This window comes from Oreochromis aureus, linkage group 3 (assembly GCF_013358895.1).
Source record: "Oreochromis aureus strain Israel breed Guangdong linkage group 3, ZZ_aureus, whole genome shotgun sequence".
Taxonomy (NCBI): Eukaryota; Metazoa; Chordata; class Actinopteri; order Cichliformes; family Cichlidae; genus Oreochromis; species Oreochromis aureus.
In genome coordinates, this window is record NC_052944.1 from 121,392,477 (window position 1) to 121,405,591 (window position 13,115).

Consider the following 13,115-nt stretch of genomic DNA (forward strand, 5'->3'; position numbering starts at 1 on the left):
CATTTAAAACACTTCCTGTCACTGTGGTGGTTACAGTGACATCATGCAGTTTGTGCTTTGACCTCCAGAGGGCGACAAATCAGCACAGACAGAGAGCTCCATTCAAACTTTGCTGCCATCAGTAATAATTCTTCAAATATAATCATCAGTGTTTGAGCAGTTATGATATCAGGGACAATCTAGACATGTGTGACAATACTGAACATGTCACATGACACACCTTAAACATCATGTGATCCACTCTCAGTCTGCACTTTCATTCATGACTTCATGAATTTATCAGTTCAGTGCTGAAATATTCAAACGCTGCAGGATGAAGAACAACAAAGTGATGACACATGTTTGTGTCTCAAACAGGAAAACCAGCAGAAATAAATCATCTTTGGACAACATGACAGAGATTAGTGAGTTTCCAAGTTGCACTTGAATGCAGCACAGACAGCTTCTGATGTTCGTGGTTGTAAACGTGTCCTCAAACGCCTCTCTGACTCCTTCCTTCCTGCTCAAAGTTCCTCTTTTCTGAACTTGGTGTTTGTGACTGATGCTGATCGTCTCCGTGTGAAGCTCCGTGTGAAGGTAACGTTAGCAGTGTGTAATGTTTCCTGGCTAACATCAGCTGTGTGCAGCTCAGTTCCAGCACAAATCTGCCGCTCCATAGTTCACGGTAACGGACTCATGAGGCCGACCGTTAAACGCTCTCCCGCCATTTTGTCTGTGTGCGCGGATGTGTAAGTTTTTGTTACCACTGTCATCTCATCAATAGCTTATTTGTAAAAGATCTCTGTTCATAGTTTAGTTGGATTTTAAAACTCTGTAGTTGCAGTTTTATTTTGGGACTGATGCTAAAATTCTTGCTGATTTTTTCTGTCCAGGTTTGTACTTGACATCCGCCATTTTGGACGTGATAAGCTGTAGAGAGCACGTTCAGAAAGAGAAACAGAAAGAGAACCTGTTTTATTAATAACCTCTATCAGATAGAAGAATGTGAATAAAAACAACAACAAATAGGATAAACACTTTAAATTACTTGAATTTTTAAAATCACCAGCATCTGTTGACACAATATTTCATCATTTCAAATTTTTGTTTTCATTTTCTCTTCCTAGTTACTTCTTTCTCCTTCTCTTCAGTCTCCTTGTCACCTTACGTCTCACTCCTTAACTGAAGTTATAGTTCTAACATAAGAAATCCCACAAACATCCTTTATTTAATCTGTGTTGTCACAGTTAGTTATTATCATCAGATCAGACATGAGACAACAACATAAGTTTACAAGCTAACATCATGTCAGCTAACATTAGACGATAGCATCATAAAACTGTATATTACTTTGCCTCTGATCAACAGTTTGATTACATTCTCACATCACAAGTTTATTTGCTAAGTGTGAGTCTGCCCACATTAGATCCACTTTTCAGCAGGTGGAATAATGTGTAGTACTGCTGTGTTTAGCAGCAATAGCAGCATGTTTTGCAAATCACTGCATTTTGTTTGACTTCCTTGTGAAATCCAAACCCCCCCAATAAAATTACATGAGGTATAAATAAAAGCCAAATAAAAGAAAGAAAAAATAAAATCCTCCTGGATCTTGGTACCTCCAGGAGCAGCTGGTCAGCTGACCTGAGAGACCGACATGTTGTGTGGAGATGAAGAAGCTCAGAGAGCTACAGCGGGGCAAGACTGTGAAAGCATTTAAAGACAAACGGCACGAATTTTAAAATGAACTCTAAAAGACACAGGCAGCCAGTGCAGGGAGGCCAGCACAGGGGTTATATGCTCTCTTTTACAAGTTCCTGTTAGGAGTCGTGCAGCAGCATTTTGAACCAGCTGCAGACGTGAGAGCAACAACTCACTGACCCCCACATAAAGTGCGTTACAGCAGTCCAGGTGGGAAGAAATAAAAGCATGGATCACTGTTTCAAGGTGCTGCCTTGAAAGAAAAGACTTGCTCTTGCCAGTCGCCTTAAATGATAAAAATTGGACTTCACCACTGCTCTGATTTGGTTGTCCAATTTAAAATCACTTAAAACCAAGGTCAGTAACAACAGGTTTAAAGTAAACTTCCAGGGATCGTAAAACAACAGAGGAGGGCTCACAGGGACCACTGGGTCCAAACACCAACAACTCTGTTTTCTTTTCATTAAAATGTAAAAGATTTCAAGCCAACCAAGGTTTAATGTCATCTGGGCATGTCATGAGAGGTTTTATGGAGATGCCACCCTTCTGCTTCAGTGGCAAATAAATTTGGCAGTCATCGGCATAACAATGAAATGCGATCCCATGCCTTCTAAGGATGAAAGCCAGAGGCAGTAAATACAGTAAAACGAGCAGTGGCCCTAAAATTGAGCCCTGTGGGACGCCGCATGACAGCGGAGCAGAAGATGATTTGGAACCGAGAAGGCTGACAGAGAAAGTTCTGACAAATAAGACCTAAACCAATTGAGTGCAGTGCTACCAATACCCACCACCAATGTTCCCTCTAAACTGCGCATGTGCGCAACTGCACACTGTTGGCACGGTCTCTGCGCTGCGCCCACAAAAACATTCTAACCTGAATTGAAATGAAAGTAATTCACATTCGCATATATGTCTAGCCAATGATGCGATTCACATTCGTATATACGCAGCTAATCAACGTCGCTGACAGGCTATGACAGCGTCCTTATGTGCCGACACCGGTGTTTTAGCAAAGCGGCGTGGCTGATGTGCAGTGAAGCCACGTTAATGACAACGTGTCCAACCATTGGAGATGTGAGCAGAACAGACGGAACAACTGACGGAAAAAGTGTGGACTTTATACCAGTTTTTAAATTGTGTTGATAGGCCGCGTAAAACCAGAGTTATGATAAAAATATCTGCAATGTTTGGTTTTCTTCCTGAATACTATCGTTGTTTATATTTACTGCGGGAAGAAACGGTAAAAACGGCGTTTTATAAGGAAAGCACTCTCCGCCTGTGAGCAAAGAAAAAACACTCCTTCCCTATTGGTGGAATAATGTACCATGTCGTCCAATCAAAAAATGATACGCCAACATGTGGTATTTGGTTGTTGGGACGAAAGGGAAGAGAGAGCGAGTGAGCGAAAAAGAGAGAAGTTTTGATACGTGATGAGATTTGTGATGTTTATCATGTTTGGAGTCTCAAGTTGGTGTGTTGTCTTGTGTTGTTAGTGTGTAGTCGTTGTTTTGTTTTGTGTGTCAGTTCTACTAGTGAACGTCACAGTTGCTGCAAAAAAGCCACCAAAGGCAGGTTGCAGTGTAAACGCTGAGTGACACACCTGCTGTCAGACCTGCAGGTTTATCTCTCTGCTGTTGTCATCTGTGTTATAGTGGACACAAACTATGTTTTGGAGTTGCACAAATAATTTGTGTTCCTTCTTATTTGACGAAGAGCACCTGATTGTTCTGTAAATAGTTTTGAATGGTTATGTAAAAAACGTCTGAGTCTTGGCTGTATTCTTAGGTAAATAGTAACATATAACTTTGTTTGCAAAACTTGTTCATATTTTTTAAAAATGTCCAATTTCTATTTGCATTTGAAGTTATGAAAATGATTCATTAAACATGCTTGTGGTTTTTACAGTCAAAAATATCACTTTCCACTCGTATTTTAAATTTTGTCTGAATTTAGATAAATTGTGCTGACACATTATGTCAAAATGAGAAAATAACAGATTGGCAAGATAAACAGTTTTTAATGGTGAAATATAGAGGCCAAATCAAAAGTAGTCGAAAACGGCCAGTTAACCCCAGAGGGTTAAAGGCTAAAAGCAAAGTTGTCACCAAGTACTGTTTATATTTGCGTGTATTGCTGCAGCTTTTTTGAGTATTAATTTGGTGCCTTTGGGTGAAATAATGGTAATATGAGTGATCCATATGGTCACAAAGAATAGCCACTTGTTTCTGTGCTACCAAAGTTCCCCGGCTTTCATTCAAAATGTGTTTATCGCCACCTACACATTAAACTACTTAAACAGTCAGTGCTGTTCTCCATGCCTGTCTGACTTGATGTTATTAGCACAAACACTTTAAAGGTGATCATTTAGGACTTCACGTTTTTCTATGTCCTAACAAAAGGGGAGCTAAGGTGTCTTTTCACATGGTCTTACTGAGGTGATGCAAATTGAAACATGTGCTGGAAAAGCTTAAAAAGGGACCTTGAAAGTGCTTAAAAAGTGCTTGAATTTGACCCTGAAAAAATGTATGTTGCAGACAGAGTTACAGACTCTCTCCCAGACCACAGACTCATAATACAAGTCAGAGTTTCATTAACAAAAAAAAAAAGTTGTGTTTTCAAAATTGGAGTTCAAGTTATTTTTTACTTCCAATAGTGTTAACACACTACACAGGTCAATGACTAGATTTTTTAAATTTTCACTGTAAGTGGGCTAAAGCAGTTAATTAAAAGTAGTCTAACATAAATGTAAATGCTGTAATTTGATTATTTTAATAAACATGTAACTTGGATGGATTAGATGCTGGCGTGACCACAGTGCACACGTCTGATGTCGCTCACAGTGGTTCAAGGGACCACTCAGGGAGTTTGTGTGTTCGCTCAGACACATGAAAAATTAGAGGGAACATTGATCACAGGGAAACGTTTTAAACATTGAGGCTTTAAACAAAAACCAAAGTGAAACAGTTTGTAGTTGAGATCAGTGGGAATGAAGCTGAATAACTGTTTCTTCAATAACTTCAATAACCACATCACTTAATTGAGAAATTAGAATATTGTGGTCTTCGGTGTCAAAAGCAGCAGTTAGGTCAAGCAAGACCAGAACAACATGGTTACCAGAATCACATGCCAGAAGGATGTCATTAAAAACCCTTAATAATGCAGATTCATTGCTAGGAAGGGTTTTAAAACCTGACTGAAAAACCTCAAGGATGCCGTTATCATCTAGAAAATCTTTCAGTTGACTAAAAATAAAACTAAAAACTAAAAATATTTTCTCTAAAACCTTGGAAAGTAAAGGCAGCTTGGAAATAGGCCTATAATTAGCTAAAACGTTGTGATCAAGGCCAGGTTTCTCAGCCCTTTGAGGTCCTCACCAAGAAAAAAAAGCAATGGATTTTTTTTTCATTTCTTATTGATTTGGGTGAGTAATAACCACAATCATTTTTCAATAGACACTGTAGTTTTTAAAATATTGATCTCTACCAAACGGTTGAGATGTCATGCAAATACAAGTACATTAGATAATATTAGAGATGGACCGATCCGATATTACGTATCGGTATCGGTCTGATACTGACCTAAATTACTGGATCGGATATCGGAGGGAAATAAAAAATGTAATCCGATCCATTAAATATCAAAAAAACACCTCACAAAACTTGCGACACGGCGTAACTCGGCTCATAACCGTAGCACGTTGCAGCAGTGTGCATCAGGTGATAGAGCGGCTGTGTGTATTTGTAGCCTCGTTAGCAATCCAGCATTTCATCTCCGAGGAAGTTATCCCAGAGAGAAGTAAAGCAAGTGTGTAAGTTCATCTCTGAATGTTTGTAAAGCATTCCCATGTTAAGCTTAACAACCGATATATAGAGCGACTGCCTCTCTCTCTCCCTCACCTTCCTGTGGCTACTTCAATCGTGAAACTGCTTAATGATCAGCTGATCGGCTTTTCTGTCGCGAGTCCGTCTCTCTTCTTTGTTTTTGGCCCACTTTGCACCAGAAAGAGGAAACCAGCGGCTGAACAACAGCAGCACGTTTAAGCTTGATAAGCTGTTGTTAGAATTTATTTAATATTACTTTCTAGACCAGGATCCTTTTCTACGTAGCTGACGGCTGGTAACTGTGCAGGGGCGGATCTAGCAAAGTGTAGCCAGGGGGGCCGATAGGGCATGAACAGGGAAAAGGGGGCACAAAGACATACTTTTCTTTCTTATTCTCATTTAAAATGTCTAGCTTTTAATAAATAATTATCTGAATCTTACACCCAAAGTTTTAATCTGATGTAAAATGTATAGAAGTCCATTACTATATATAGTAACTGTTAAGTCTAATATACCCTAGTAAGCTATACTACTTTTTCCTTTGGGAAGGTACCATCTGTGCAGTCTGCAATTCTGTTGAAGAAAGATGTTGAATCTATTTAATTATTCTTGAAAAATAATTTATTTCTGTGCATTTTTTTTTCACCCTGCATCAAATTAAAGTTGATTACATCGATTAAGCATCATGAGGTGGAGGGTGGGGGGTGGTTCCCTTTTTTTTTGCTGGGAGTTTGCAACCCTATTAGTTAGGTTGCTTAATATTTCTGCTAAGTACTCTTTAAAATACCAGAATAGGGAGGATGGTGCAGGTTTAAGTTTATTAGATTGATCAGTGTTGCTGAACTATGAAATATTTTGAGTGCAGTGTATTTTTTACATACAGGTATAACAGAATAGCTTTAGTGTTGTTGTTTATTTAAACTGGAGGATGAACTTATACAAAATGCAGCAAGATATTAAAAAACAGTTTTATTGATTAAAACACACTATATCGGATTCATATCGGTATCGGCAGATATCCAAATTTATGATATCGGTATCGGTATTGGACATAAAAAAGTGGTATCGTGCCATCTCTAGATAATACAGTTGAAAAAAATTAAATAAAGAGCCAAATTAAAATTAAATGAATAACAAAAACTATTCAGGACATTGGACACAGTTTATTTCTAGCAGCATGCCAGTGAACATTGCTGTTTTCATTCCATCAAAGGACAGTATAATATCAAACTACAAAATACATAGCTTTTAATCTGCAAATGTGAAAAATGTGCTACAGCACAAAATACTCACATTCAGGCTACTTCTGATTGAATGCTACTGTGCAAAATCATTTTTGTTTAAAACAACAAAAACAACAACAAAAAAAAACCCCCAGTGCAAATCCAGCACATCTGCTTGTGTTTTTGGTCTTTGGGGTCTTAGTGTGTAGCATCTATTCTGTGGTCTTGGAGAGCTGAATCATGTTAATCAAATTAACACTTAATTTGATTTATCAACAGCAATGGATAAACAATGATTTTATAGCAAATAATCAATATTAATAACATTTAGGTTATGTTAGCATTAGCACCATGAAGGAACAAATCAACCGTTCGTCTGACCACTTTAAAAGAAAAAATTTAAATATTTAATTTAACTTTTTTAATGCTGTCAAGTGACATACATCTGTTTAGTAAGTCCTCTAACACTATCATATATGAAAAAATTATATCTTCCTATCTTAGTTTAATCAAAAACACTCAAAATATGTGTGACGACACATGTTTGTGTTTCAAACAGGAAAACCAGCAGAAATAAATCATCTTTGGACAACATGACAGAGATTAGTGAGTTTCAAGTTTGCACTTGAATGCAGCACACACAGCTACTGATGTTCTTGATTGTAACCGTGACATACATCTGTTTAGTCAACACGTTCTCACTCCCAACTCGTCAAATGTGTGACGCATGGTCAGGCTCCCTCTGCTTCACTTATGGACGCGCAGGGTACCCCCCTCGCGTCGAGAATTGACGTGCAGGGTCCTCCTATTGAATACTATAGCGCTCCCTAAACGTTGTTTATCGACGAAAAGAGATTTCCGCGCAAGAGCCTGTTGTTCGTATATTTATATATTTCCGAAATCACATTGTAGTGACGTATACAGAACACAATATATTATATAATGTAAACAACTACCTGAGAAACAGCAGATACAGCAGATAAATTAATTATAGGCTATTACTTTTGCATTTATGGAGGGAGAGGTGTATGCTGGGTAATGGCACAGCTAGCGACTGGGTGACTTTATTCACCCGCTTCGGCTGTTATCAGTCCATACAATGGGCGTTATTAGCAGACATCAGTCCCATAGATATGGGCCATCTCCACCTGCTAGATTGTTCAGAAGGTTGTTATCATCCATCCAGATGGAGGATCAGTAACAGGAGCGTGGGAAGACTCCAGAATCCACCCTGGCTGGAATCCGGTGGATACAGCAGTGTTACAGGTAAGACCATTTAAACGGACAGCATTTATAGAATGACTATTAAAAGTCAGCGAGTGTCAATAATGTTAATGTGGTTATGTTAGTAATACACCGAGTGCTAATATAACAGCTTTAAGATGCATTTGTAGATATTATTACGTGTTTTACCGTCTTTATGGTGCTAGCTTAAAGTTACGGTGTAAACGTTAGCTTATATTGTAGTAAAGCTGTTACTGTTTAAACGATGTTGGCACAGAAATATTAGCTTCTGTCATGACTGATGAAGTTACTAGTTAATAAAGTTTCCAGTAAAGTGATTAATCGCAGCCACAGATTAACAGTAAATATCCCGATTAGCTTCAATGCATCTGTAATAAATATGTGCTTCGTTTAAACTGTATGATACTTATACTGACCCAGGGTCAGTGTAAAATACAATCCTAGCTGTGTGAACAAAGCCTGGCTCCTTTAATCCTGCATGACAAACCTCAGGATGCAGGTTATTATTACTCTTTCCTGCTGGCACACCTGTCACACCTGAGAGTCAGCTAGAAGCTTACAGTGACGTGGACATCATGCAAAGACTGCCAGACTCTGTAATACTGTAAATGATCAGTGACTCAGGTTAACACTAAACTTTAAACAGTACCTCTGTGTCTCTGTGTGTGCTGAACATCTGGAATCAGATTGAGTCAGGCTGCATTGACTGTGGGACTTTAATGTGTTAAAAGCAGGTTGAAGACGGCTCAGAAACATTTGATGATTAAAATTTACATTTATTTATTAATTAATTAATTTATGGCTGCTGGTGATTTGTAAAGCCTCTGCTCAGCTGTATTTTTGTTACTAATTTATGTTTGTTGTTGTTTAACAAAGATTTCAGAAGAGCAAAGATGAGGACTCCTACTTCATCCTTAATAGTTTAACCTGATTGGAAATCAAAAAAATCCTGATTCTTCTTCCACAGAAGTTTCATTTGTCAGTGTGGATCTGCTGAGTCACCTGAAGAACTCATTTCATTCTCCACGATGTTGATTTACAGAAATGTTTCACAGGAACTGATTCCTCCCAAAGGGTGAACTAGTGTGTTTCCATAGATTATCTCTGTATGAATGTACTTCTTAAATGAAGGCAAGCGTTTGTCCTGTTTTGTTCCTCAGGTACAGTACGTGATATTAAGGGCAGGTGGTCATCACTGGGGGAAGACAAGAAGCAGACGTACTTCCAAGAGGGAGCTGCAGTGAACACAGCCTGGTCACTGAGGTCAGAGGTCAGAATCTGAAACAGCTCAGGTTTATATTCTAGGGTTATAAAAAATTCAAATGTATTTATAGAGAAACCTTTAAATAATATTTCAAATAATAGTCATAATTATGATTATTATTAGAAATATCAAACATCTAAGTGGATTTTCTGTTACACGTATTGTCTTAGCCCTGCGATAACTGGCAGCCTGTCTTTGTCCTGTATCAGCTGGGATAGGCTTCATCCTCCCGCAACCCTGAATTGGGTACATGAATTTTATTGAATTGTATCCCAATTATGTAATCTGATCTTTTACAAACTCAAGGTATCCAATCAAAATGTAAGTAATAATGATAAAAATGGGAAAGCAGAAATAAGTGTGACATGAATGTAAATGTGTGAGCTGACATAGAGGACAGCTACATGTAGTCTGAAAAACCTTTGTTGTCAAGTTTGCAGGTCTATCACGAGACATTCTTACATAGAAGAGACTGTTAAAGTCTCTAACTCAGTGAAGCATTATTGGTCCAGTCTGTTTGGATAAATATAGTAAACTGATGTTTGTCCATTTATTGACACATTTTCTTAAGTGCTTATCCAGTTCAGGATCACAGTGGAGCTGCAGCTGGATATGTTCAGTAAAGAAACCTTACAAAAGTTAACATAAACCTGCATCTCTGTACGTTGTTGTCCACAGGATGAGAAAATCAAACTGGAAGACTGTGGAACATGTTAATAAATGTTTGTGTGTTTATGCCTGTGTCTTTCACAGGAGGCGCTGAAAGGTTTCCCTAATAGTTCCTGGTGAATCCAAGCAGAACCATAAAGGTTGCTGGACTGCATCGTGGCCTTACCCCTGAGAAGTCATCCTGTTAAAGGAGGAACCAGTTAGAAGCTGTTTTCAAAGTAGCTGAGCAGATTTCATCTCAAGTAAGCGATTAACTGTTTGTTCATTTGTTCTGCCACTTAAAGAACATTTAAGGACGTCTTTTGAGTGTCCAGTTGAATTAATTCTACTGGCTCTCATGGTCATTTGTGATTATGGACATATTTTTCACCTTTAATAGTCCAAAGGTGAGGTAGAGAGTAGTGGGTAACAGGCTGAAGGGGACTGCAGAAACTTTAACTGTCAGGTTAAGTATCTTACAGTCTATCTTACAGTCTGAGAAATGACAGTGTTGATATTCAGCACGAAGAGAAAAGCTCACTTGTTTGAATTTATTTACAATCATAGTTTTTATAAATTCTGACTGTAAACAGCTTTTACAGCTTTGATATTGTTTGACACTCGATATCAGGTGATGGTATCTAATATAAAGGTTTGTATGTCCCAATGAGCCATTTACACTGACCAGTGTCACTTTAACTGTAACACATTCATTATTTACATCCAACATTTCTAAGAGAAATAACTGAATGTAAAAAATGGCAGCCCTCAGGCCAGGTTTATAGAGATATATGCATGCATTATGAAAGTTATGTATCCCAGATCATTTTTATTCATCTAGTCATGGCAGACCCACCCCTTCCTCCCAAGTTAACTGCAACCCAAAAGAACTAGTGGGGGTATTTACACACTCACAACCAGTGTGGGGTAGAAAAAGCCACCAAAAACCTGTCAGCCTGCACAGCTACAGATGTGCTAAAAGCTATAAGACTTAGAAGCTCTGTTTATGGAGAAACTTTCTAAGCCTAACAGGGGACAGGTACTCCTGCCCAAATAACATGATATAACCCCACATACAGCCCAGCCATAAAGTGAACCAAGTCATTTGGTTAAAGACAGCATGGGAGCAAATGCATGTAACCAGCCTGCACCAACCTGACATTTCTTCCTCCTGAATTAAATGAATGAATGCATGAAAGTTAAATGACTACAAACCTAAAGCCACTAGTTCCCACACTGGAGTTCCCTGACACTGTGTTAACTGTACTGAGCTTGTATCAAGAGTTGTAACAGGCTAAGCTACCTGAGAGACTGCATTGAACGATTGTTTCTATCTTAATGGTTTCAGCTCAGATGTTCTGCTTTTTCCTTTCAGTAGATCAAAGCAGCTCGTGCTCTTTCTGCTTCCATTCTGATGGCAAGAAGAAGAAGAAGGAGAAGAATGCTTCAGCGAAGTGGCGTTCATGGTCTCAGTGGACAGTCATGGTCACACACTGCATGTGGTTTTAAAAGCAACATTGTTCACCACAACAATGGAGATGTGTAATATTAGTGCAGCTACAGTTTGTTCTTGAACATCAGTTCTGTTTTCTACTTCGACCACTTAGACCAAAAAAGTGTTGTTTTCAGATTCTTTCTTATAAATCTGTAAAGCACCTGTTCATTTTTTATTACAATTAGTTTCACATAAATGTTAGTGTTTCCTTTATGGTCTTTTAATGCTTACACTAGACTGTACACGTCTACATTAGAGACATTTCTGTTACCTATTTATGAGAGTGGGCTGCTTTACTACAATTTGGAAATGGATGCAAAATCGTGCTATTGTTTGTTTTTTAATATGATTCAATTCAATTCAATAAAACTTTATTGATCCTGAAGGTTGACCCCGAGGGAAATTTGGGTTAAGGCCAACACAGGACGTGTCTGACTAAGCAAAGATTAATCTGATCCCATTTCTACCTGTCTCTACTGTTTCAGGATATATATTTATTCCAGCTCTCATAGGGCAAAGGAATGACTCAGACGTGTCAAATGTTCTTTGACTTGATAAACAATTTAAAGTTCACAATTTTCTTACAAATAAAACTTTAATGACAAACATGAACAGCTGTGCTTATTTCTGAGACATGATTTTTTTTGAATGTGTTCATATTTAGACAGTGTGCATCTGTATGCTGAAACTGTAATGGTGAACCTGAGGTGATGGTCAACAGAAGGCAAACATATATAAATAGAAAGCAATACTGAAGTAATGTCTTTACCCTCTGCAGCGTGTGGACGCTGTTCACACTATCACCTTAATCACTGTAGTAAACATGCACCGCTAGCTCACGTGACTGACTGTCTCCATGGTTACATCGTATATTAGCTATGTAAACAGCTTCCAAAGATACCGCCATAGCTCTCTGCAGCTGTAACACTTTCATGCTTTACAAATCATTTCACGTTTTTGATAGTTATGAAGACAGAATATGTTTTTAAAGTCATGCTAGGCGGTTGCTATGGTGGTTGCTGTGGACTAGGGTGGACCGCGCGTCCGATTCCTGTTATTAGCTGTCCGCCGTAGGAAGGCTGCGTTCCGTTTAAAGTAGCGACAGTCTGCCGTAACTCGAACTCAAACCCCGCTTTGTTCTGTAATTAAAGGGCTTTTACAGCCGTTCATGACACGCACACACACACAAAGCACTTTGCCTCACCATGAGAATGCAACTTTACTAAAACCTTTAAAGTATCTGAGATAGGACAGAAAAATGAAGCAACCAGAGATTTAATGATGAAGACTCTGGGTTCTGTAGTTCACGTTTTACAGTCCTGAATGACTCTCTGCACATCCATATAATTTATTGAAGAGGAGTTTAGAATGCACTTTAAATTTAGACTGTTGCTGTTTAATTTTTTACATTGTTACTGTGTTATGTCATGAATAAGGTTCACCTGCTGGGAGTTTGATGGATCAGCTGGACAATACAGTCAAAGACAGACTTCATTCATCATATGCAAGAATCCTAGTTGGATTTTTGTTTTCACTCATATTTTAGAACCAAATATTGAAAACAACTGTGACAGACTGGATACCTGGTCAGGGTGTACATTACCTTTCACTCAAGCATCCCAGGACAGAGCCCTGCCCCACCATGAGCCTGGGTGGATACGTGGTTATAATATAAAATGACTGATACTGAATATGAATATTTCATGAAAATCAAATTATAATATGAATTCCTAGGTGTTTGT

The 13,115-nt window shown here is 38.4% G+C and overlaps 1 protein-coding gene across 8 annotated transcripts; it reads left to right on the top strand.

The window, feature by feature from the left end:
- The first annotated feature begins 384 nt into the window (after positions 1–384).
- On the top strand, positions 385–11,979 carry zgc:113176 (uncharacterized protein LOC554708 homolog). Of its 8 annotated transcripts, XR_005611563.1 has the most exons (6): positions 396–576; positions 7,908–7,987; positions 8,934–9,041; positions 9,127–9,236; positions 9,984–10,141; positions 11,254–11,979. XR_005611563.1 is itself a non-coding variant. In XM_039608482.1 (5 exons), the coding sequence occupies exons 1-4, from the start codon at positions 676–678 to the stop codon at positions 9,991–9,993; spliced, it is 246 nt and encodes an 81-aa protein (XP_039464416.1). In that variant the 5' UTR covers positions 385–675; the 3' UTR covers positions 9,994–10,141; positions 11,254–11,979. The 8 variants fall into 8 exon arrangements, 3 of the variants coding, with proteins under 3 accessions (XP_039464416.1, XP_039464415.1, XP_039464414.1); XM_039608482.1 differs by lacking the exon at positions 8,934–9,041 and having other exon boundaries at positions 385–728; positions 9,127–9,229; XR_005611560.1 differs by having other exon boundaries at positions 392–576; positions 8,843–9,236.
- Positions 11,980–13,115: the final 1,136 nt, after the last annotated feature.

Bases quoted from the DNA above. Each gene is read 5' to 3' on its own strand.
- zgc:113176 (XM_039608481.1), top strand. From the start codon at position 676: ATGAGGCCGACCGTTAAACGCTCTCCCGCCATTTTGTCTGTGTGCGCG. The intron at 729-7,907 runs GTAAGTTTTTGT...TCATCCATCCAG, and splicing joins TTGTCTGTGTGCGCGGATGT to ATGGAGGATCAGTAACAGGA. The intron at 9,237-9,983 runs GTCAGAATCTGA...TGTCTTTCACAG, and splicing joins CCTGGTCACTGAGGTCAGAG to GAGGCGCTGAAAGGTTTCCC.